This window comes from Echiichthys vipera, assembly GCF_963691815.1.
Source record: "Echiichthys vipera genome assembly, chromosome: 20".
In the NCBI taxonomy this organism is placed as follows: domain Eukaryota; kingdom Metazoa; phylum Chordata; class Actinopteri; order Perciformes; family Trachinidae; genus Echiichthys; species Echiichthys vipera.
In genome coordinates, this window is record NC_139845.1 from 12,465,052 (window position 1) to 12,490,350 (window position 25,299).

Here is a 25,299-nt window from a genome sequence, read left to right on the forward strand (position 1 = left end):
GTAACTCACTGTTTAACAGAGTTCATGTAAGATTCCACATACACTTTACTGGGAAAATACCAAGTGCATCATGCTAAATTATAATAATGGCCTTAGACCTTAAAGGTTTAAAAAGCATAAAAAGTGAGATTTCCATGTCTTTATTATAAAACATACATCGGGGTACTACATAAATATTGTGACAGTATCAAAACACTCTCTCCAAAAAGAAATGCACACAGTCCATATTCAGAAACTGTGTTTTTAAACGAGCCGTCAGGACTTCTGTACGATTGTGATGTCACAACTATGCCATATACAGGTAGAAAGTGCAGCTACAATACCATTACAGTCATTCCCCGGCTGCAGTGACCGTGCAGAGACGCAGAAACCTGGAACCGCCGACCAATCAGAGCGCAGGTGCTATACAGGAGACATACAGTGTGTTTTTTAACATTAAAGCATGTAAACGTTTCCTCTTAGAAAACCCAAAATACGTATAAACCTGAAAATGAACATAATATGGCACCTTTAACTGCTACGATATGGAAACCATGACTTTTCTTTTTTTAACTTGTGGCATCTGAATCAAGTAACCTACTCCTGAAACTGCTCACAAATTATATTTCAGCATTCAAAAGGTTAATATGGGCCTAAGAAAGAAATTTTAAAAAGCCAAAGTTTGGAGACACAGTCTTCATTGATTGTCAACTAGCACCACCCAGTGTGCAGGAAACCAACGCACAACGCCAGCTTCTTTCTTCATAAAAATCATGCAGATTCCCTTTCCTCCTTATGAGTCATGTTTTGTGCCCCACGGAAATTTATCTCCTGTTGTCAGTGAAGCACTAAAAAAATCAGAGCAGATTGCAATTCAGCAGGGCTTTTTGTCGCTGCAGTAAAACAAGTAACTGAAGATGAATAAATGGTTTTATAGCTGTAGACTGATCATTTATTGCTTGTCAGATTGCTGATAAAGGTCAAGGCTACACCTGGATAGTTGTTTTATTCCACTCATAACTAAATCAATAAACATTAAGGCAGATTAACTGTATCAGTGTAAAAAAAAAAGAAGTAATCAGTGCAAGTCTTCCAGATTGGTGTTTAAAAAAGGCCTGCCAACTTGGCATTGGACACAAAGACAGATTATACCCTGAGCCTCGTCAGCTCAGTTACTTTAGCTTCACTGTTGTGTTTGCAGGAAGTGATTCTGGCAAAGTTCAGCCTCAAAGGTGATTTAAAAAGTGGTTTCCTGTTTACTGGGTTGTGTGTAAACATAGTTAACTGTTTCACAGATGTTTTAAATCACATTGGTATTTATTGTCTAAAGCAATGAGCAACCAACCTGCAGGTTATGCGTAACAGCATGGTTCCCTCTAGTGTTCACAATTGAGTGGTCCACAGAATGATTCAAAGAAGACAGTCACTGCCTATTATATACATTTATGACAATGTAATACATCATTATTTAGCCAAACAAATATTTATAATCCACAGTCTTTTGGCTTGCAGCAGGTTCTCCAGGATGTTTCATCCAGAGCGCAGCAATGTGGGATCACAGCTTGCCATAGTGGGACCAAGGGGTCACTGGGGTCGTATGAGCTATCATAACATCTGATCCATTCCTTCCCATACGGTTTTCAGAAGTTTTACAGAAAGATTAAAGCATGAAGACAGCATTTTTACAAAATGCAACACAAAGAACATTGTCATGTTAAGGATGGTTGAGGCCAGCAGGTGTTGGGGATGCTTGGAAATGCTTATATTTTGTATTATTATTTTGTATATCTTAGTTTTTACATTCAGATTTCGATTAATTTTGGCAGTGCACACTTGGAATAGTAACAGTCAAGCAATCCAGGTAGGTTGATATAAATGAGACTGGCTTAGGTCACTAAGCCTGACACTAGCCAGATGAATTTCGTTCCACTTTGCTTCACTCATCCATCTGGGATCGTCCATAGTAAAGTGATTTTAGGAGGCTGGGCCTTATCAAAAATCATTGCATATGATTGGATAAACCACTTGTCCCTCATCTTTATTGACGTGCTACTTCAACCACTCACATCGAAACCAACCCGTGACACTGATGAGAGCGACGCAGGGAAAATCCAATCCTGGTTGGGAGAAGGGCGAAAACATAGTTTCCACCAAACAAAAGCCTTCAGAGCCGTTCTCTGGTGTTCTTTTAAAGAAGAAATATTTGCTAGATTGGACAACATGGATGAAGTTGCAGCATCGATGTTGACGCCTGCTTCTGCTTCTTCCTCTTCCCTGTCCTATCCACATGTTGATCAGCAACATTTCTTCTCCGGTGGACTGTAGGCAGCTACGGTGTCATTAACCGGCCGAGAGTTGGCCCGGAGGAGAACTCGAGGCGTGTTGCTGCTCTCCGAGTCCCCCTGCTGGACATTAAGGCCATTACGAGACAGCAGCTCTTTGGCCATCATGATAAAGGCTTCTTCCACATTCTGACTCTCCTAGACACAGAGAAAGGAGATAGAGAACTTTAGATATCAATTTTAACCGACTCCTCTGTGTTTTACATGTGTGTGTACCGCTCATTACCTTTGCAGATGTTTCTAGAGCGGCGAGTATCTCTCTCTCGTTTGCCAGATTGCAGGCTTCCTCGAACTTTACCTGACGTTCCTGCTCCAGGTCACATTTGTTACCTACATGGAGACAATCAGGGAGGTGAGAGATGCAGACACAATACCTAAAGATTACCTCAAAGGTCCCATAGTGTGAAAAGTGAGATTTTCGTGTCGGGTATCAAAGTATCAAAATGCTCATTCGTCACTTATTGACCTTAAACAGGGAGAATTAATTTGACTTCACGTTCAAACGTTTTAACATTCAACCATTCACTTCACTCACTTGACGCTGCATATTGTTATTTTGTCCATCCCCTTATACAAATCACATCAAATACACACCTCACATGCCAAAAAGTCACAATCTCACCCACCTATGAGAACCAGCACTACGTTGGTCGCCCCATAGGTCTCCACCTCTTTGATCCAGTGAGCCACTGAATCAAAGGTCATGCGTCGTGTGATGTCATAGGCGATGATGGCGCCGTGAGCGCTGCGGTAGTAGCTTTGGGTGATCGTACGAAACCTCTCCTGACCTGCTGTGTCCCACACCTGTATCTGTTACAAACAAACACACACATAAACAAGAAGAAGGAATCAGCCTTAAGACTTTATAACTGGATGTATGGCTGATGAGCAAATACACACACACACACACACACACACACACACCACACACACACACACACACACACACACACACACACACGCACACACGCACACACACACACACACACACACACACACATACATACACACACACACACACACAAGCACGCACACACACAGGAAACATCATGCTAGATTTCCCCAGAGTCTCTCTGTAGAATGCTCCTGAGCATCTGACAGACCACGTTAACACGGTAACAGCTGTCATAGCAACCAATCTAAACTCACCGGCTCAACTATTTTTTTCAGTGTTGAGGGTTTGAACCATGTCTACTTTTGCCACGTTTTATATTCTGAATATAAAAAATACACACTGAGCAATAAACAGAAAATATCATCACTATATACAGAAATGTGATATTAAAACAGCAGCTATAGCCGCAAGATACACAGAAACGTAAAAAAGTGTTCAATATCAAGTGGCTCACTTCAGCCTCACCCCAGCTGTCATTGTTGGGACTCATTTGAACCCTTAACTCTCTATTATTCCTAAGCAATACAGTTTATGGTGTTAGCTTTTCAGCCTTATGGGGATCTTATACTGTGATTCACTGAGTCATAAAACAGACAGACAGAATAAATAGACTATCAAATGCTGATGTCCTGCCTGTAAACACTGTCAGTGATACTGATTTTTAATCCTGCACCATCTAACTGCATCGTCAACGGAAAAATACAGTTAGTGTAGGTGTGTGACAGACTGTCTCTTCCCCCTTGCGATGAGAAATACAGATAAAACTGGTGACCTAGATACAAACAGAAACATAAAAAAGGCTGTAAATTTAGATATATCAGTGACTTTATTTGATCATTCTGGACATCCTTAGCCACAGTATTAATGATCAATGATCACTACACATGAATGCTGAACTGATGGGTAGCATACAGACTTTAGATGCAAGCGGAACCAATCACTTTCTACCTAAATCATTTAGTTCCTTTTCTATCTTAAAGTTGGCACAGAGAGGTCATGCCAGGTGTATTTTTATCCGCACAATAAGCTTGAGCAGAGCAACCTGAAGGACAGGTCCTTCATGTGAGAAGCTGGTCTGACTGGTTTTTGGACTGAGTCTATTCTGATACTGTAACCAACGGACGCCTGGTTTCATTTAGCCCTAAACATAGAAAAGTCCATCACATCAGACAAGAGTTGCACTTTTTGATTAAAGCTGTAATTTTTATGAAATGTTTTACCAAAATGACTGTAGCCATGCTGTGCAGCCTGTCACTGTCACAGTCAGCTGACTCTACAACACCCACGATAAGGATCAAGGCATTTAGCAGGCATTGCTTTAGCATATTCAGGGTTTCTGTAGGGTTGACTGTGTTACATTTAAGACCTTTTAATACCACATAGAATTTCAATTAAATACCTTTTTTTCAGATTCATACAAGGCCAAAGTATGAAAATATGATGGAAAACAGTTGTTATTATGTCATATTCTGTTTCATACTTAGTATACAATTAATTCTAATGATTTAATTGAATTGACACAAGGCACATAAAATGGATGGATGAGTCAACTAATTAAAAATGATCATTTTGTTTACATGCAAGTGTTTCTATATCTAACATTACTGCCTCTATCATTTACGACTTTTTAATACTGTACTACTACTGTAATACTTGAAGGTCCATGCCCTGAATATAGTTTGTCCTACCTTGACTTTATCGGCAGTCACATGCTGGTAGGCCCAATTTTGGGGGGGAAGTTAATGGCTACAGTGACTACGGCAGTTACTGTATTTTGAAAATGACTTCCTGAATCACTGGTCGGTTGCACAGAAACCTCTGCATTTTTGATGTTCTACACTTAATATTGTTATCACCACCTCTGTATACACATGCCCCCCAAAAGACTCCACATGCATAAGTCCCTCAACATCCCTCAGCACAGTCAAACACATCGGACACAGTGCTAACCTTAACTTTCCTCCCCTCGATATCCATGGTCCGTACAGTGAAATCCACTCCGATGGTGTTCTGCTGTCTCTCTGGGAAAATCCCTGACTTGAAATTCTGAACCACGCAGGTCTTCCCTACGTTAGAGTCTCCGATCAGGATGATCTTAAACAGGAAATCAAAAGAGTCATCATGCTCGGGTCCTGGGGTCTGCATGGTGGAGGTACAGTAGAGTCTATTTCACAGTGGATGTGAATGTGTGCAAATTGAGGAAATGCTTCCCCTTATAGTGAAGATCAGCAGGAATGTTTGGACTTTCAGACCAAGAGATGCTGGGTTATCTTTACGCTTGAATAAAGATAGAGTCATAGGGGGAAAAAACAGATTCCAAAATGCATTTATGTTGAGGAGTTTCTATTGTTCCTCCATCCAATGAAAGCTCACCAGGCTAGATTGCCAGTAGCAGGGAAAATTTAGCTACATTGGTCCACATGCAGCCTGTAAAACCAGTTTAGGGTTTAAAGTTTGTTTGGCAAGATGTAAAATGCTGCTGCTCAAAGGTTAGAAAGCAACTGACAATACATTTACCTCTCACCAGTATTTTCAGAAAAAATGCTCTAAGGGTTTGAGCAATTTAGAGTGCACACGTTGTGAAGTACAAGGCACATTAGCACCCTCTGTTTTCAGTGGCTAAAAACTTAAAAGGTGTTCTCTTTATAATCCTGCATTGTCTCTGTATTGTCTCTCCAGCCAATTCAGTCTGTCTCTCCCCTCTTTTGCTTCTTCAGTAGGACAAAACTGTCTCAGTCCCTGCTGCTTCTTTCAGCTCCTTCTCAGGTGTTGACCCACTTTGTGGCCAACAGCAAAAGAAAGCATGAACGCACATCCCATCCTTTTTGTCCTGCACAGGCTCTGGTTAACCGTCCGTCAAAGGGAAAGGGAAAGGGAGCCTCCTTTAAAAAAAAAAGAATTTTAAAAGACCCTTGTCTGTACGCCGTGTTCCTGTCCAATCCACCTGTCGTTCTTTCACACACGTGTCACTTTTTCTTTCCTCCACCGACTTGTCTGCCTCCCTTTATCTCTGCCTCTGTCATCAGTTTTTCCTGTTCCCTCTCACTTATAGTATCTCTCTCTCTCTCTCTCTCTCTCTCTCTCTCTCTCTCTCTCTCTCTCTCTCTCTCTCTCTCTCTCTCTCTCTCTCTCTCTCTCTCTCTCTCTCTCTCTCTCTCTCTCTCTCCATAGCACCTGTGGAAACAATAGAAACCTGCACTACCTGTTTAAGGGAAGTAGCCCAGCCCCATTATGGCTGTAGCATCCTGGGAAATGCAGTCATTTACACCGAGGACTCATTTTGGGATGCTTTAAAAATCTTTGAGATCTCTAATAGAATTTAAAAAGCCACGTTTGAACAATGCTTAGCCAAACTTAGAAGAAAGAAGCTACTTTGCACTCTTGGTTGTCATAGTGGACTCAAATACCAGGGAAATTATGACTAATGTCATACAGTATAAGCAAAATGTTTGGTTTTAGTGTGAAAATTAGTAGACCAGGAGAAATGTGTCTGAAAACAAAAATATTCCAACAGTGTAAAGACCCTTTCAAAGATGTAAACATAAACTATTTATACATTTTAAATGTGCCCTAGTTTATTTGCTTTTGCAGTGAATGTGAATGACATACACTGACAGGAAGTTAACATGGACCAAGGCTGTTGGCTAGCAATGGCATTCCATTGAAAAGGTCTATATAAATGTGTGAGCTCTGCAAACCCTAAAGAGACTGTGGAACAGCATTTTAAGCAGTTGACTGTATACATTAAATCAAAATAAGTGAAACAATGTGACTTTAGACACTGTTTTGGGATTTAGAGTTCCTGAGGGTGCTATGGGTGGTAGCTCAGTATTTCTACGGCCCTGCACACACCCATTTGCACCTGACACTCTTAAATTCATGGCTGAACACCATTCTCATGCACTAATCCTCTTGATTCCGATATTTCCGACTGCACGCGAAAGCGGCACAGACCCTCTCGCCCAGTACATCACAGTGACGTCCTGTGCGGACACATAGATGCCCTTACAGCTCTAATCTTAGGTCTATAGCCATCCTCTAATATTTGTTTTATGTAAAAGGGTTGTTTTAAAGCCCGGGAGAGAAGCAGCAGCATGCAGCGGAGCGCAGTGGTCGTGGTGGCGGATAAAACGAGCCTGAAAAGGCCGTTTATTTTTGCAAACGCTGTGCATATGGTAGGTATATTTCACCGCTTCTGAATGGCATTTAAGCCAAGAGGCCCATTTGAATGTCTTTCATAGCCCGTTTTAGATTATAGATTAGAGATTATATTAGATTCGCTTGCTGTTATTTTGATCTCAAATCATCTGTCAGCCTATAATAAAGCCAAATAACACTGTGCTATTGCTATGTGTGTGCAGGCTGCAGTGAATCTCCTCCATCAACATTATTATGTAGGCTTCAATGTGGCAATGCCTACAGTAGTCTACATTATATGCCAAAACTGTTTTAGGTTGTGCTCAAAGAAAGTGATGAGAAAAGAAATCACTGGTAGCGATATCAAAAAGACGTCATGGTTATGATCAGAATCAGAATTACTTTATTGATCCCAGGGGGAACATTGGGTTACATTACAGTAGAAATATATATACACATAGAGAAATGATAAGAAAAATAGGAAATAAGTAGCCAACATTAAGCTTCAATATAAGATTTCACAGCACAAAGAAAAAAGAAAATAAAGACATAAAAAATAGCTATACTACAATATGTAACTATAAATAATAACTAAGTGATTATAAATGATATTAATAATAATGCTGTTGAATGGGTTTTATGAATAAGTGTATAAAAATGCAATAACAATGTGTATAACTTGCATTTACTAAGGATATCCCACCGACCTCTCGCCCTAAATAATATTTGTAGGCTAATGTCCTCATAATGCTGCTGTGTTTACATTATGTTTTTATTTCCCAGCTGAGTATATGAGTCATGTGGAGTATAGGTCTGAGTTTCTCTGTAATAATACTTTCCTGTGAAGGATCTTAAATGTAGGTTGGGCTGGGTGATGGTCAAAATCATCCTTATATAGGTCATGTCATATATCTCATATCCTCTATCATGATACACTGTGTTTTGGTGATTAAATAAATATAGTCCATATGCAGTAACCACATGGTAAATGCTATTTTTGTATACTCCTGTGTGAATTAAATACTTGATAAATATGTGCTGAGTATTTTCTTATTTGATTAAGAACCTTAGTGCACAATGAACATACGGGGCAGGGATCACCAACGTAAAGCGTCATCCAAATGATGTAAAATACTGTCTGTGATGTTATTTTACGAAACGATATAGAAAAATATATACAATTGACATTGTTATATATCGTTTTGACCATTTATATAGTCATACCGCTGCCCTAGGTGTCGGCTAATCCTGTATAGCTGTACCTTCCATAGCAGTAAAATGAACTGTAAAAACACTGACATTGTAGAACAAAAATACTTACTCTCTTAATTTTGTGTATGGATTTCTGCACCTTTCTTGGCCTCTTCATTTGCAAACTTAACACCCTTTTATGCTCCTTTCTCCACAGGCTCTGTGCTTCTTCATGTTGACGATGACAGTGGCTTGGCATAGAGACCTCATACAAACTGGCAAAGTAAGACTGTCTTCGGATGTTCTTCTAACAGGATGAAAATAATTTCCTAAGCAGAAAATATTATTTACGAGAGGAAGTAACTCCCATCTTGTCAATTAGGGAACTATTAATGTGTGTGTTTACCTCATCTTCCATCGTCAATATTGCCTGAACACACCACAGCAGCACCTTGTTATATTGTTTCGCTCAGGACGACCTGAGTTCATGTTGGCCCGCATCTGCCAGTTGAAGTGTCCTTGAGCAAGACAGTGAATTATCATCAGGTGCTGTAGCTGACCCTGACTTATGACCTTTTTTGTGGCGATGCTATCTTGGAAACACATCTGTGACAACAAAACAATATCAATATTAACATACATACAGTGATAATTGTTGGGTCAGAGAATTTGCCAGTCAATGTATTCCTTTAACGCCAGTGTTATTTTTCTCCTCAGCTGGTGTCCAGTGTTTCAGTAGTGATAATGTACGTGGTAGAGATCGGCTGCCTGCTGCTCTCAGTGATCGGTGTGGTTGGAGCCTGTAAAGGAAAGAGATGGTGTTTGATTCTGGTAAAAAAAACAAAACATATAAAAATGTACAGTATGTGATCAAAAGTGTTTTCTCCAAATTCTGTTTCTCTTTCACTTACTATTGTTTATGTGTGTTGTGTGTGTGTGTGTGTGTGTGTGTGTGTGTGTGTGTGTGTGTGTGTGTGTGTGTGTGTGCAGTATGCAACTGGGATGGCAGCGGCCAGTCAAACAATAATTGTTAGAACGGCGTTAAGTTACCAAGATGTTTATGAGGTATAATACTTGAATGCTCTGCTTTTACGAGCAAATTCAGATTTTTTTCTATCTATAATCTATGATTTACGGTATTATAGAAGCAATTTTACAGTGTTCGATGCGATTTCTCCCTCCTCAGAAACGTGTGGTCCGGGAGGAGTCCAAGTTGCTGTCCATGATGCCACTTACTACAACCAGCAAGGCCAACAGGACACTGCTGTATAGCATTCAACAAGAAGTAAGCTGCTATTAATATTATTTTACCTCTTACTGCATGTCCATTGTGCCAAGTTGTATTATAAATACACTACAGATCATGCATTCTTCGTCCTTCAAAGTGCTGTGGAGGTAGAAAATAAATAAATAAATAAATAAACAAAACTAATATTTAGTCCACTGCACTATGAAATGTGTCCCATTTGTCCCTCTGTAAAAGCTTATATAGCTCAAAAAATATGTTGGCACTGATATTAGTCTTATAATTTCTGCTAATATTATTATTTGTCTTTCTTCAAATTGGGGGATAAGTGTGCTCCAAATTACCCTTCATATAATGTTTTGGCGCATGTAAACAGGAAGCATAATGTTGCCAGTTAGCTGGGGCCTACAACTTAAGCCCGCCTTCTTTGTTTGCCAATTTGTTGTTGGCACCATTAAAAGTATGCCAAATGATCTATTAGCAGTCCCTGTTTGAAAACCATCACGAGATAACTTTGATAGTGAAGAAAACTTGAAAATGTTATTACTCTCAGGCAAGTTCTGGAGCATCATTTTTCTATGATTTCTAAGCTGATTTATAGACGTATTCACAAGGAACATCAAAGATACTGATATCATCATGATGTGTAAAATTTGCGTATCGTCTCTGTGTCCAGATTTTACTAAGTTATGAATCAAGAGAACAGCTGCCCTGGCTGAGGCGTGTCACATAGCTCAAATACCTCCAACACAACACACACCCTTAATTGTATCAAAACCACACAAAATCACCACTGCTGGCATGTCATAGGCAGAAAGATACCAGCTCCCACACTCCCAGTCAGCCATCCAGTCTTCAACACATTTGATTTTACCAACCCCCCCCCAACACACACAAACAAATCACACACAGCACTCAGATGGCATTAAACATGAACGAAGCCACACCAGCTGTATATGTAGTCCTTAGGGCGTGGCCGGGCAAGCAGGTGTGTCTTATCTTAAAGAGGTATATACCTACTTCTTACTTTGCCTGTGTGTGTGTGTGTGTGTGTGTGTTTATCATCTCCAGTTTGAGTGCTGTGGTCTTATTGAAGGCTATAAAGACTGGGGCGCTTCCATCCCTGCCTCCTGTAACTGTCAATATCCAGGAAAATGTGTGAGTATCTCCCTTTATAGACACCGTAGAGAGTTTTTTTTTTCTTAGTTACCTAGGTTTTGTGTATGTATTTGACCGTAGTACTGCAATAGAACTGAAAAGAATCCAGTATACTTCAAGCTGCTTTCAAAGCGCTGCTCGGTAACTTGTCCCCTCCAGTCATTTGAATGAGGGTCAGGCGGCAGGGGTATGAAGTGGTTGCCAACATGCACATGTGAGTGTGCCAAGATTTCACCGTGCTGAACAGGCAAAATACTTTTTAGGTTATATGTGGGTCTAATGTCTTTTACTGTCCTTGTTTCATGTCTGTTTATATTCCTATGTTTTGCTGAAGTTCAATAAAATGTTAATCAGAAAAAAACAGGGCAGTTGTCAGGGCGATAGACATGCAGCAGTGTAAAAAACAGCTTTATATATATATATAATATATGAAAACAGACTTTAATATAATCTGGCTTCACCTGGGAGTCACAAGTCTGTCATGCATGTCAATAATACCGGTACTATATACAAACCATAGACCAAAAAAAAAAATGGACGTAGCCTTTACGTTCCATCAGCTTGATCGAAGCGTACTCCCCTATGGGAGTCGCCATCTTGTCAGACTTTGACTCTGCTTCCTCTTACCAAAAAAGGGCTTTGATGTGACGTTGGGGGGAGGGAGATACGTTCATCTGGCTGACGTATACCTCCGAGGCGAAGTGAGGGCCAGCGGCAAGCTGTCACTGAAGATGCCGCGCCCCTAATTATTCATAAACTTTAATCTCCAACAAAATAAAAACTAGCCTGGTACAACGAAGCTCATTTTTGTCCTATTGAATGATGGAATTTTGTACTCCTCACTAGATTCGACTACGGGGCATCGCCACACTCGGGGCTCCAAAGAACCAGTATGTTTATCAAGAGGTAAAAGAAATCTTACTATTATTTTTGAATAAAGGTTCAGTGAACTGTTATTTTCTCTCTAAATTAATGTAGAACAACAGCAGTGGTTCCCAATTGGGGCTGTTTATTGACAAAAATGTGGCAATACGATATGTGTCATGATACAGGGGTTACGATTCAATGTATTGAGATATTTGGAGATTCTGGGAACAAGGTGATATATTGCAATTTTTTAGAAATCTTATTTTTCGGGGAACTGTCACAGTACAAGAACACATCACCATATGAATACGCTCTTACATTGGAGAGGAAAAATGAAATGGCTGAAGATACGTTACAACACTGCTATCTAGTGGTTGGGGTTGAAACAGAAAAAAAATTAACCACTGTCTACCACAAGTCTTTGCATGCAAGTCATTTAATGCATACTTAAAAACGTACACTGTTCCCCCCCACAGCCTTGCCTACCAATTTATGTCTCTGAACTGAAGATTGCATTCTCATTGGCGATGGGTGTACAATTTGGAAGTGGAATATTTTGGGTACGTGTTTGTCTTTTTTACACATTTATACGTGTCGTAGGATTTCACACATATTAATTCACCAAGTATATTGAATCAATACCTTGATCTTATCTGTGCTCATACAAATACTTCATGGCTCTGTATTGGCAAGAATCTGGCAATACGATATGTGTTATTATCATACTTACACCCCTAAAATACATACAAATAAATATTTCCTGTCATGAAATAGACGTATTTCACAGGGGATCTGGTGGTCAGATTGGATCCCAGATCAGCAGAAAATCATGTGTCAACACCACATCATGCCTGTAACTCTTGTGCTTCCCTTCCCAGTTGGTTCTACTCGTTATGAGCATCAAGCTGATGGGCCAGATAAAAAGGAAACAGGAGTTCATGGCTCTTCTCCAATCAAACAGATATGTCCCTGGCGCCTTCTAGTCACCTTGTATGTTTTGATACACACTTTAAATTATAATCAAGCCTACCTTATTTGTATTTGCACCTGTAAACACATTATGCTGTATACCATAACCTGGCTATCCTGTGCTATAGCAACATATGTTGACATTATCATTTTCTGTTAATGCACGTAACTGATATTAAAAGGTAATCTTCATGCGTAGAACAATTTCCTTTGCCTTACTGCTGTAAAAACAAAACATTGCAATTGAATGAAATCTTTAATAATCAGCACACTTTCAAAAAGCTTTTGCGAATCTTGGAATTTTTTTGAATATCTTACCAAGCATAAATCTGCCATCAGTTTTCTTTGAACAGCTGGATCCGATCCAGGCATTTTGTTATTGACAGTAAGTGTCGTCTTATCTGGATAGTATTCTGATCATTTTTATTTACCTGGATGCATCACTGAGTCTTTGAAAAGACAGATATTAATCTAATAGCGTCTACTGTAGCTAAAAGTTGAATCATTTATCAATTATTGGCTTTAATTTTGTCGACTGGACCAACTTCTTTTAAACAAATATTTAAATATTCGTACTTGTCTTAAGCTCACTTATTGAATTTACAGCATTAGAGCAACCAATAATCTTTGATAATAATCATATTAATAACCCTAATGTAGCACCTTTCTTAAACAGTGTTTACAAAGCGCTTTGATTGAAATATAATCATTTATTTATTATCAAGCAATGTATTTTCTTGGGTAAATAATCAGGTTGGACAACGGAATGAGCCGCAGCCGTCATCGGGGCAACGGAATGTCTCGATGCCCTTGTTATGCACAATGAATATTTAAAACTTTATCACTCCATTCAGTCGTTATTAAAGCACATTTAGTGGGAAAACGAAACCCACTAGGAGGAGAGGCAATTCTACTTGGTAGCACATTCAGTAGACATGCAGTAAATCCTCAAATATCTTGCCTCCAAAATTGAATTTCAAGGTTTGGAGACATTTTGGCAAGACCACCACAGACAGATTGTGAGAGGCTCTTATAGGAAAACGCGTCACCAATATTCGTGTAGAGACTGCAATGTCCCAACTGATGCCACTCTCACCAGAGAAGCCTTTACGCCACATCACCCCTAATATGACTTGCTGCATGAGCTGCCTGTGGTTGAAATCTCAGTCTTGACTAATATATTGTCACATGAATTTCATCTGAAACAGCAGATCCAATGTCTACCTGTGCACTTTAACCATTAATGCCTAATATACAATATGTTCTTGCAAAGTATGGTATTTTTATTTCTGTCATACACTGTTTTAAATTTATGGAATGAACGTATGTAATATTTTGTAAATAGCAGGAATAAAATATGTGATTCTTGTTCCTTTTGATGTTTTTATTTTGAAATTGAGCTGAAAAACTTACATCTACTCCAGTAAGTACTGTGGTACTTGTACTTAAAGGTTCCATATTATGCTCATTTTCAGATTCACATTTGTATTTTGGGTTTCTACTAGAACACTTTTACATGCTTGAATGTAAAAAAAAAAACATTCTTTTTCTCATACTGTCTATCTGAATATACCTGTGTTTTAGCGCCTGTCTCTTTAAGACCCCCTCCCAAAAAAAGCCCAGTTTGTAGTCTTGTAAGGTAAAGAGGTGGTATACCCATAGAGAATTAACAAGAGCCACACACACACACGTCTGCTGTGTTCACTGTTACCGTTTACACCAGCATGAAGCAGGAGATCATGTCCAGAGCATTTTAGAATCACTTTAACACTGAATACTGAGTAGAGCAATATTGACTGTCTTTCAGCATGGAAGGTAGGGAAATCTCACTTCTTTTTTTACAATATGGGACCTTAAGTATTTCCATTTTTAGCTGCAGACCTTCACTCCACCACATTTTAGACAAATAACATAAAACAATAAAATAACATAATAATATAATTCATAACAAAGTATTTTGACATTTAAATTTTGTGAATTCTTCCGCCACTGCTCAGTTTCTCTGAGAAAATAACTTGTTGGATAGTTTGTTTTCATTTCATCCGTGAGACTGAATCATCATCAATCAATGATCATCAGAAAAGAAACCCAGTAGCTGCCAGTGCGGAAGAAATGGAGGAGTCTCCCAATGGGATTTCAGCATTACCCATTTTAATTTGAAGTTACACACCCTTTCCTCTTAAAACAGACAATGGATATCACTCAACATGTCCTTTTGTGGACGACATACAAAGCCACACACAATGTAGTGATGCTTACCTTTGAGGTCACACATTACAAACTGACACCTGTCTCCACGAATGCAAGCCAAGGCTATGGAAAGAGGCAAGGACAACAATCAAAGATAGCGGCTCTTTGGGAGCATGACACATGCGCAGTGGAACTGGAGCTGTGGTTCCAGCAGATGGTGCTACGATTAAAGTGATGGTTTCTGCTCAGGTGCTGTTGGGATGGCCCGTTTTTTCTTCTGTTTCTAGTGTGTATGGAGCCTCAAGGCAACTGCAGACTAGATTTTACTGCGCATGTGTCATACCTCAAAGCACCGCCATCTTTGATTGGTGTTCTTACCTCCTTCCATAGCCTTGATGCAAACCAGGAAACAAACAGACAAAAATCAACAGAAACACTGCGGCTGCTTTGTTTTCTACACTGTCAATTTATGATTCGGAAGTGGGGGAAACCGACTTTTCTGTACATTCTCCTTTTTATGCAGAGGATAGAGGAGTGATTGGAGGCTTTGACGCAGCTTTGGATTTGCTTCTTTGGCACCTAAAATATGTAAAAATACAGCTTATTACTGGCCCCTTCCCTGTTATCTGGTCCTATCTCCTCCTGCCCTAAACCAAAGCATCTGATCCTGGAAATACTCTGTCACACAGTACCAATACCTATCAGTGACACAGAATGATATAAAGCACTATACTATAAGGCCTTGCATGTGCTCCAGTAGCGTATTTACTCAAAAATGTAACGCAAACGCTGAGAAGAATAGAGTTTGGCAGAATACGATACAGAAAGCTACAAAACCACAAAATACGGACATTCTCATTAAAGCTTGAATACATCTATAATTTCAATTAGTCGTATCTTTATCTGTGTTTTTTTTTCAAACCACATTTTCTTTAACCATCCACAATTATTCATACTATTTCCATATCTTACGATGCACATCAGTTTCCTGCCTGCAAGTACATTTTGGATTAATGTGTTAAATGACTCTTCTAATCTGGGATGAAAACATCAGAAGAAAGTTAAGATGTATTCACTGACAGTTCTTTGATTACAACAAAGAACATACTCTTTCCCAGTATGAGCTGCTTCCGGCCATTTTTATCGCCCACAATTTTCCCACTGTAAGAACGGGGATTAGGATAAAATGGTTTGAAGGGAAATAAAACAAATACATACTACCCAAACAATTACATTTAAAAAATGAACAAAAATGTACATTTTCTATGCCACGTCACTTCACTGGAGGCAACGTCTGAGAAATTCAAACATCACAAAAACACTACGTATCCTTGCATCGCGTCCCAATCAAGTGTACTCTGCAGCGTCTGCGAGAGCAGTGTAGTTGCCTGCTTTTGCCTCTGGACTGTAGACCACCACAGGGAGATCTTCCTTCTTACTGAGCCGACACAGGATGAAAATACACAACACCACCGACAGTATCTAAAAAGGACAGAGAAACAGACGGTTCTTTACTTCCCATTCATATTTTTTGGTTTCATCCTACTGTATATAAATATAGTTGTTTTAAATAGAGCTTTAATTTTAGAAAGAGACTAAGGGGGGCAGAAAAGAAAGAAAACGCATTGAACGACATGCGTCTTTCACTGAAGACATGTTGACAGGAAAGCACAAATGACAGTTGAATTCCATTTAGCAACAGAGCAGTCATTAATGCTGAAACAAATGTTGCTTTCCTGCTATCACGAGTCAAAATGTCTGCTGTGAAAAAGACAGATTGACATGTTAGTTAGTTTCAATTGAAATAGAAATTCCTGAGACAGTTTTGATCTGATTTAGGGACCGGATGTAAATGATTAGGAGGGGAGAGGGGTGTGTGTTCTTTTGGCTGAATGGATGTTCAGCAGACATTTTTGAGTGAGCAGATGTCCCTCAGATTTATTTCTTATTTTTTCTATTTGTTTCACAGCACCATTGATATTAATATAGCATATAGTAAGATTGTGTGATATTGATATCAATATGGAATAGATTATCAGATATTGATATGAATATGGTATATAGTATGATTATATTAACATAATATGAAGAGCTCTTTTCCAAAACGAGATAAAAGCCAAATTTAAAAAAAATACAGAACCTTTTCACTGCATCATCAATGTTTCATGCCAAATTGCTATATTTCCTTGTTTAAAATGGTCCTCAAGATGCAGTTCCTTTCCAAACCGCGACCAGCGCCAAACCTATTTTTAGCCTATATGCGATACGTCCTCTCGACCAATCAGAATTCAGTGAGCGTGCTATGCGATCCAACATGGCGGCGCTCTGTAGCGGGAGAGTTTTTTGTTTCATCCGTCCGTTCAACATGTTCAGACTGAGCCAATAAACCATTTTGAAAACTATTAAAATGGATTTATAGCGTTTTGGAAAAGAGCTCCTCATATGTAGTATGATATTGATGATATACGTAAAGTATGATTATGTGATATTGATATTAATGTGATATATAGTATGATTTTGTGATATTGAAATTGACGTGATATATAGTATGATTGTGTGATATTGATATTGATGTGATATATAGTATGATTTTGTGATATTGATATTGATGTGATATATAGTATGATTGCCAGTTACTGACCTCAATATGGAATATATTATATATATGGCATAATTATACTATATATAATATTAATGTCAATATCACAACCATAACCTATATGGTTGTGATATTGACATTAATATGATATATAGTATAATTATGTGATATTGAGAGTTTGTTATTGATACGGTAGGATTTTATCACATATGTACGGTGAATTATAACATGGCTTACAGTATAATATCATTCTGAAGGTCCATTTATATAATTTGCATAGCGAAAATAACTGTACTGTCGAGATGTTTTTTGTTTTGTTTTTGTATGTTTTTTAATTCTATTTCTATTCTATAAATGTATTCTTATTCTAATGACGCATTATTATAATAGTATGAATGTGTCTGACTCCAGGAAGAAGAGCGGTAGCATTTGCTGCAGCTAATGGGGATTTTAATAAACTAAACTAAACTTGCTGCTGCCTGTTAAGCTTCTTGCTCTAAACGCACAGTAATGATTGACTGACACTGAGATGACTGTTTAAACATTTATATTAGCTTATATCTGGATTTCGGCAGCTTGTCAGTAAAAGAAGGATGAGCAGAGATGTTTTAGTTTGAAAATCAGCCTGAAATAGACTATTCCTCCCATCCCAGGGAGAAATAAGTGTCAAATTTGGTCGATGTGATCATTTTTTTTTTCCATTTACATATAAAGTTTAAAAAAGCACACCATTTAATATTCTTAATGAATCTTACGTTTGTATGATGCAATGAGCTGTCATATTCACCACTTTTTTTAAATATTAGTGGGGAGGTTGTTTTTCAGGTGCACTCCCCGCCCAAATACATTTTCACCTAGTCCCTTAAGGAAACAGAAAAACTGAGAATTTACTGTGAAGACTCCGGATTTGCTGCTAAATGGACCTTGGGGTGAGATTGTTTTGTTAGTTGCAGTTTCTGAGCTCAATAATGAACTTTGAACCTCCAACTGGGCAAACAAATGCAAAGCTCCAAAAGAGCTACTTCAGATGAGATGTTGTCAATAGCTGTGAATTATTAAAGCGCAGTGCTGGTGGATAAATGAACAACGACCATGTGATAGTGAAGTTTGAGTAGATCAATATGAAGACAGTACGTACCCAGAATAATGTTATTCCCAGCATTACCCCCAGTGCAGCATTAATGGCCATCATCTCATGCGCTATCAAGTACGGCAGGCATGACTGAAACAGGAGAGCAGATCAATCAATGGAACTTTTCAGTTTACAGTTTACATTACTTCATTTTAAGGGATCAGGAGAGAAAAAGGCTGGAAAACCACAGTTCTAATCCAGACAACAGAAACAATATTTTGTGAATTCTTAGAATTTCTTAGGCCTTTATAAGCATTTCTGTTAGGAGGCTTTATAAATACAGACCCATGCAGCAATACAGAACAGTGCTTCACTAGACCTGATGACTTGGAAAAACAAACCAATTCTGCAAAGTATAAATGCTGCATTATGTCAAATTATTATTACATATGAATATATGTAGGTTTTTCAGTTTTTTGCTCACGATAAATGTGATTTGCTTTATTTTTCATGTAGCGCTCCAAAACAGTGTTCAACTAGACATAAAGAAATCCAAATCTTCTTTTTTTAATAGGGAACTTATGAAATTCAACATACGTATGGTTGTTTTATGTACACATAGCGTAAGTATATGCACATCAACCAAGTGTAAAAATTTGATTACATTACAAATAACATTTTAATTTGAATGTGCTTATTACCTCGTTATAAATCATGATGGGCTCGTCATCGACCGTGTGCTCAAACAGACTGCTGTCTCTGGGAGCTGCCACCTAGAATACACAGACATGAATCAACAATCAACAGCTTTGTTACAATTCCTCCTGATGGGCACATTAATGTGTGTACTAGATTTCATGGCAATTCATTCAAAGACATTTTGTACTCTGAACTGCAGATATTAGCCTCATAGTGGCCGTGAATAAAAAAAAATACTTTCACACCATGTTAAACCTTAATTGATCTACAATCTTCTTTGAGCGGAACCAATGAATACTATACATCAATGGGTCCTTGTACACAAGAGCTTGGTATAGACATTGAGCAGCTGTCACCCTCACACATGGATTACTGGATTCCTCAGTGCACAGGCAGGACGTTGGGATGTTGTAGCCCCAATCCAGATAGCCCTGATCCAGTCCACAACACTGCAACTGACAAGGAAGACAGAAGGAAGAGGAGAAAATTAGAATACATAGAGAGACTTTGTAACCCCACCTTCTGATTCCTCCTAGTAATAATCTATTCAACTTTTTTTTTCCATGCTGTGTTTGATTGTTGCAACTAAAAAACCTTCGGAGTTAAAAGCCTAATTCACCTAGGTGTGTCTATTTATGCTTTCTGTGCTGTCAGTTTGTGTTCTAAGTTGGTTTATCCCTTTCTAAAGCACTTGGATCTTATACGGTGTGTTTTCTAAACTAAGACAAAAATATACTTAAACACAATATACAATATACAATATACACATACACATACACAAGCTCACACCCACACGAGGTCACCTACTTCAATCTGTACATCCTTGAAGTGGTCTGTGATACTGTCACTAGCATTACTCAGCGGCAGCATACTTAGGTATTGCATCTTCAGTTCTTCTGCCTCCTGCGGAACAAAACAAAGTCATAGAAAAGTTAAACAACTAGCATTTTTTTTATTTACTTGTGATTCACAAAAAACTCTGTATCAGAAATAATCCCAATCCATATTGACATGCCTGAAAATGCATTACACATTTTCTTTACTACACCTTTTATTTACTACACTGGGCATGCCAGTTTAAACAGGAAGCATAATGTCTGACATTACTCTGCGGTTGAAAATCATGGATATATAAGTTGGAAACACATCAAGTACTTGTGAAAAGTAAGACGAGAGATTTGGATCGACGAGGTGAAACTGTTACTGAAAATAACACCAGTATAGGGCGGCAATGGCAGTGTAAAACTATGGCAAATATGGCAACATACTGAATCCGTACCGGACGCATTATCCATTGCCAGAGGAAGCCCTGGCAAAGGGAAAGGAGCGTCAACAAGAGTGATGAAATCACTACCGGCCTATCTAACTGATAAAACTGACTGACTGAAATGGGAGTCTGCGTCTTCATTTCAAAGGTCTCCGTTGGGGCACAACTAATATGGGACTATTAATATGTTACCGATTTTAGAGGGAAAAAACAATCAAAGATTACCGAAATGGCTGGCTGGTATTTCCCGATTTCAAAATCGCTCCAGGTAAAAAAGCTTTTCATATCAGCGCGTATTGGAAAACGTATACTCCGATACCCATCTGCAGACCCATATATCGGTTTTGTCGGCTCTACTCTCGGTTTCTACCCATCCAGACTAAAACCAAACCCTGGACTTTTCAAACTAAAACAGGCTCAGCAGCATTTGTAAAGCAGATGTGTAAACGAAGCAAGATCTGCATTTTTAACTGAAAACGTAGTAGTGTGGCTGTAGCCCAACTTGGATGAGTTGAACCAGTTAGTTTGTCCTCCCTCTCCCCCGGGCATCTGTTTTTTTCAGTCGATGATAGTCTTATACGTATGGTCGTGTATATGGACGTTTGTACTGAGTCTATAAGAAATGTTGCAAAAGAACAACACATTTCAAAGGCAACTTTGTAAATACCTTTGGTCGCATGGCCAGTCCTTGAATTTCACATGCAATCATGAACAGACTGCTCAGGATCATTCCGACTACAAACTGTGACACACACACACACACACACACACACACACACACACACACACACACACACACACACACACACACACACACACACACACACACACACACACACACACTCATGAGCAATCAGATTCTGGGAAACTTATACTTTTAATAATGCTATATGTATTATACCCACCACTATAAGGGCCCATTTCCTCTCTTTGCAGGCACCATACACACCAATGATGGTCAAGACAAGGGTAATGATGGAAATAATATACATGGCATGAAGGCCTGCAAGCATCTTCTCTATCTGCGGAGAAAACAAACAGAGAACCAGGTCTGCAAACTCAACAAGGACAAAGCTTGAGTTCAATGCCCTGTGGCAGCACTAGTGCGTGTACACTGCTGAAGTATCCCAATTGTTGCCTTTAGTTCCTGAGGACAATCTCGAGAGTTTCTACAAAAATTGCTACTATATACATAATATTCTGAATGTCAAGGTTTCTCTATACACAGAGACGTATTATTCCAGCACTGTTACTGTTCAAAGTTCAAAACATTATTTAGTTGAAGCCAGCACAATTGCCACTTTCAGGTATTATATAATATGTGTAACTTCAGCGAGGGAATTTTGCAAGATTTCCTGGATAACCTGGAATTCTATCGATCATTTGTCCCCTGCAGTATTTACATGTCTGAAAGATTTTCTATAAAGACAGAGGGCTTATCTGTACAGATTTGCTTGTTGGATGCCTGGAATTTGAAGTTTGAATTTATTTACAGCATTCAGGATAGCCCCTTAAGATGAATCATCTCATTGTCGAAGGAGTCCTTCCACAAAATTATACACATTATACAGAGTATAATAAAAGAAATACAGTGAAACTCATTGCAGGACACGCACACACACACACACACACACACACACACACACACACACACACACACACACACACACACACACACACAATATTATATTTCAATAAATATATAAGATACAACAATGATATGGAGAATAGTAATACAATAAAATAATACAAATAAAATAAAATAATCTTTAAAATAATCAAAAACAAGGAGTTTGAAGTGGATTAGAAGTGATGCTTTGAAACCATGAAGACATAAGAATGTCTAAAATAGGGTAGCTTTGTCATCTAACATGGCTGATGCTGGTTAACCACCATGTATTGTGGTGAGCTTAAGTATACAAAACGACTTCTATGATCCCTCAAAGGACGAGAACTACATATATAAGTGTGTTACCTCTTCATCTTCATGGAAGTATCCGTGGCTAAAGAGAGTGACTGCCAGCAGCAGGGCACTGACGATCTGCAACAACAACAACACACTTCATTATTCACTACATTTAGGGCCATAAACAGCAATCAGGTTAAGAGGTTACATGTGTGTAACCGATTCATCATGTAAGCCAGAAAATTGGTTCTACATCCCAAAGCGAGGTCAAACGAATCCAACCAACAGCTGAAATGATGATGAAGAGCAGCATGTTGCTCGTGGTGTGTTGAATCGAATTATGAATCTATAAATACTACAGGGAGGCAACTGCCGGCCATGCATAACAACATTGCGGGTTATAAAAGAAGCTGTTGGGACACACAAACAACAAAGCATAAAAAAAAAACACAATCCAGTTTCCCAGGCTACTGTAACATGTTGAGACAGAATAGACAGACACACTTGATTATAGGTTTGGACACATGCAGAGTCTTTTATGTTCAGTGTTTTGTTACGGTTATTACTGTTGTTGACATATAATCGGAGAAAAAAATGAAGATGACCGCAACAAACAGCAAAGTAATCCAGATAATATTTTAATGATCCATGAATATTTTAAATATTCCAGCATATTTATACATTTTGAGAATGCCCTTCATTTTTTCCCTTTTCTTTATTTTAAGAATACATAATAGTCATTTTCCCTTTTATTGACATTTTATAATACACCAAACAATGAATCAACCAATATTTGTTTCAGGCTTGCTGTGAACAACTTTGAACATTAAATTAAGAAGTTTATGAATGTTTTTCTCAGCCCTTCTGTTTAGGAAGCCTATTGTAACATCTGGCCAGGGACTGTAGATCAAAATCTACAGGCTAAATCTGGCATATTTACAGAAATGCTTATTAATATGCTGTCAAATAACAATAGACCATTACAATACAGTGCAGGCACATCCACCATATGATCAAATGTTATCAAAGGGGTGTTGTGTTAATTCTTAAAAATACGAATTGTTCTGCTCATCATCATCTGGAGAATTGTGTTTTGTTATGGAAAGCACCATCACGCAGGCCTGCATTCACCTTTCACCCACTGGAGGTTCACTCTCTCCCCTTAATGTATATGCAAACATATTTATACATATATATATATAATATAGCCTATATATATCTTTTAAATTAAAGGGTCGCGTTTTCTTAATTAAGGACCTAAAATGCGCAAAAAAAATTAGGTGAAATAAGGCATCACATTTATTTTTTTAAGAAGTTGAAAACAACTGTCTTGAATCGATTTGTAGACAGCTGCTTTATGCACAGTTTCACGGATAACACGAGGAATAATCTGCATTAACAAACCCAAGGGTCTCTGGTTGGATTGGGCTCTACTTTCTCAGGGCACAAGCAGCAGCAGAGGCAGAAAAAGAAGGCGAAAAAACACACTTACCGCGATCAAACTTATCACGATAATGTAACTCCGTTTCAAACAGACGTTCACTTTCCCCATTTCGTTGACTTTAAACTCGCGGTCAAAAAGTTCCCCTGTGGCTCTGACAGACAATCCACGGTATCAAGGGAGGCCTGACCCTGATTTAAATACAGAGAAAGAAAGACTTCTTGTCGCATACAGCAACTTGCTGTGTGTGTCCGTGGGCGTAGAGGGGGGAGGAAGCCCCCATGTTGTTCTGGTGAAAGTCCCTCCCCATCTGGAGAGGCTTGGGGTGTGTGTGTGTGTGTGCGTGCGTGCGAGCGTGTGTGAGCGTGTGTCTGTGTGTGCGTGTGCGTGTGTGTGTGTGTGTGTGTGCGTGTGTGTGTGTGTGTGTGTGTGTGTGTGTGTGTGTGTGTGTGTGTGTGTGTGTGTGTGTGTGTGTGTGTGCGGAGTTGGAGAAGTGTATGCACCATTAATATAATTCAGGGAAACAGATTGTTCAGTGTTCAGGAAAGGGTTGAAAAAAGTGAATCTTTTCTTCTGTATTGAGGGCACCTTGCGCCTCTGGGCTGCTGAAACCTTTATGAAGTTGGTTTTAAGTACACATTGTTCTTGAGATTTTAAAGATAACATCTAGGGCTTGTGCTTATATGTGTTTTGGACGATTTGATCCCAAGTCAAGTATCTTTGGTCACAAGACCAAGTCAAGTCTCAAGTCTCTTGAGCAAGCCAGCATCCTTTAATTTGACACCGCCGATGTTGAACTCAGCGATTCTTTTTGTTTGGGCCTTGTATGAAGTTGTCATAGCTAAAGGTTATGACTAATGGCACAGCAGCTGCAGGTGTGCTCACCACCTTGTTGCTGCTGCAGCTTACAGTCACCTGTGGTGCGTGCACCAGATGCACAGGGTTAGCCTATACTTATGATGATAAAGAAGAGAATGATATTCAAGGCAAAAATATAATAAAACGATTAAATAAAGACTGTACACAAGTCCTAAATCAGGGATCCAAATCAAGTCTCAAGTCTTTTGAGGACAAGTCTAAGGTTATCTTAAGTCACTGTGTGTGCAAGTGTGACTCGAGTTCAAGTCTCCATCTCTGTTTTAAAGCAGATTGGCAAAAAAGACAAAAATGATGTGTAAAAAACTATACAATACCTATCAATATACAAAACTAATCGACAATAGCTTAGATAGGCCTAAATTTTACCGCACATATAGGCTAGGCTATACAGTATGTGTAATGCTTTGAGATTGAAATGCAACACATAGGATACTGAGAATTATTATGGATCAGATAATAAGC

At 38.8% G+C, this 25,299-nt stretch overlaps 3 protein-coding genes across 3 annotated transcripts; 1 reads left to right on the forward strand and 2 right to left on the reverse strand.

Moving 5' to 3' along the window:
• Positions 1-260: 260 nt before the first annotated feature.
• On the reverse strand, positions 261-6,219 carry LOC310962782 (ras-related protein Rab-19-like). Its single transcript, XM_083935355.1, has 4 exons — positions 5,167-6,219; positions 2,948-3,131; positions 2,548-2,651; positions 261-2,459 (listed from the first exon to the last, which is right to left on the reverse strand). Exons 1-4 carry the CDS (start codon positions 5,359-5,361, stop codon positions 2,274-2,276), a joined length of 669 nt encoding a protein of 222 aa, XP_083791481.1. The 5' UTR covers positions 5,362-6,219; the 3' UTR covers positions 261-2,273.
• Positions 6,220-7,307: 1,088 nt separating this feature from the next.
• On the forward strand, positions 7,308-12,980 carry LOC310962649 (tetraspanin-8-like). The gene is made up of 9 exons (XM_083935161.1): positions 7,308-7,391; positions 8,762-8,827; positions 9,262-9,375; positions 9,535-9,609; positions 9,731-9,829; positions 10,862-10,948; positions 11,795-11,854; positions 12,292-12,375; positions 12,694-12,980. The coding sequence occupies exons 1-9, from the start codon at positions 7,311-7,313 to the stop codon at positions 12,796-12,798; spliced, it is 771 nt and encodes a 256-aa protein (XP_083791287.1). The 5' UTR covers positions 7,308-7,310; the 3' UTR covers positions 12,799-12,980.
• Positions 12,981-14,913: 1,933 nt separating this feature from the next.
• Positions 14,914-24,176, reverse strand: LOC310962876 (tetraspanin-8-like). Its single transcript, XM_083935483.1, has 9 exons — positions 24,010-24,176; positions 22,587-22,652; positions 21,517-21,633; positions 21,279-21,353; positions 20,152-20,247; positions 19,707-19,799; positions 19,347-19,418; positions 18,712-18,795; positions 14,914-16,456 (listed from the first exon to the last, which is right to left on the reverse strand). Exons 1-9 carry the CDS (start codon positions 24,067-24,069, stop codon positions 16,322-16,324), a joined length of 798 nt encoding a protein of 265 aa, XP_083791609.1. The 5' UTR covers positions 24,070-24,176; the 3' UTR covers positions 14,914-16,321.
• Positions 24,177-25,299: the final 1,123 nt, after the last annotated feature.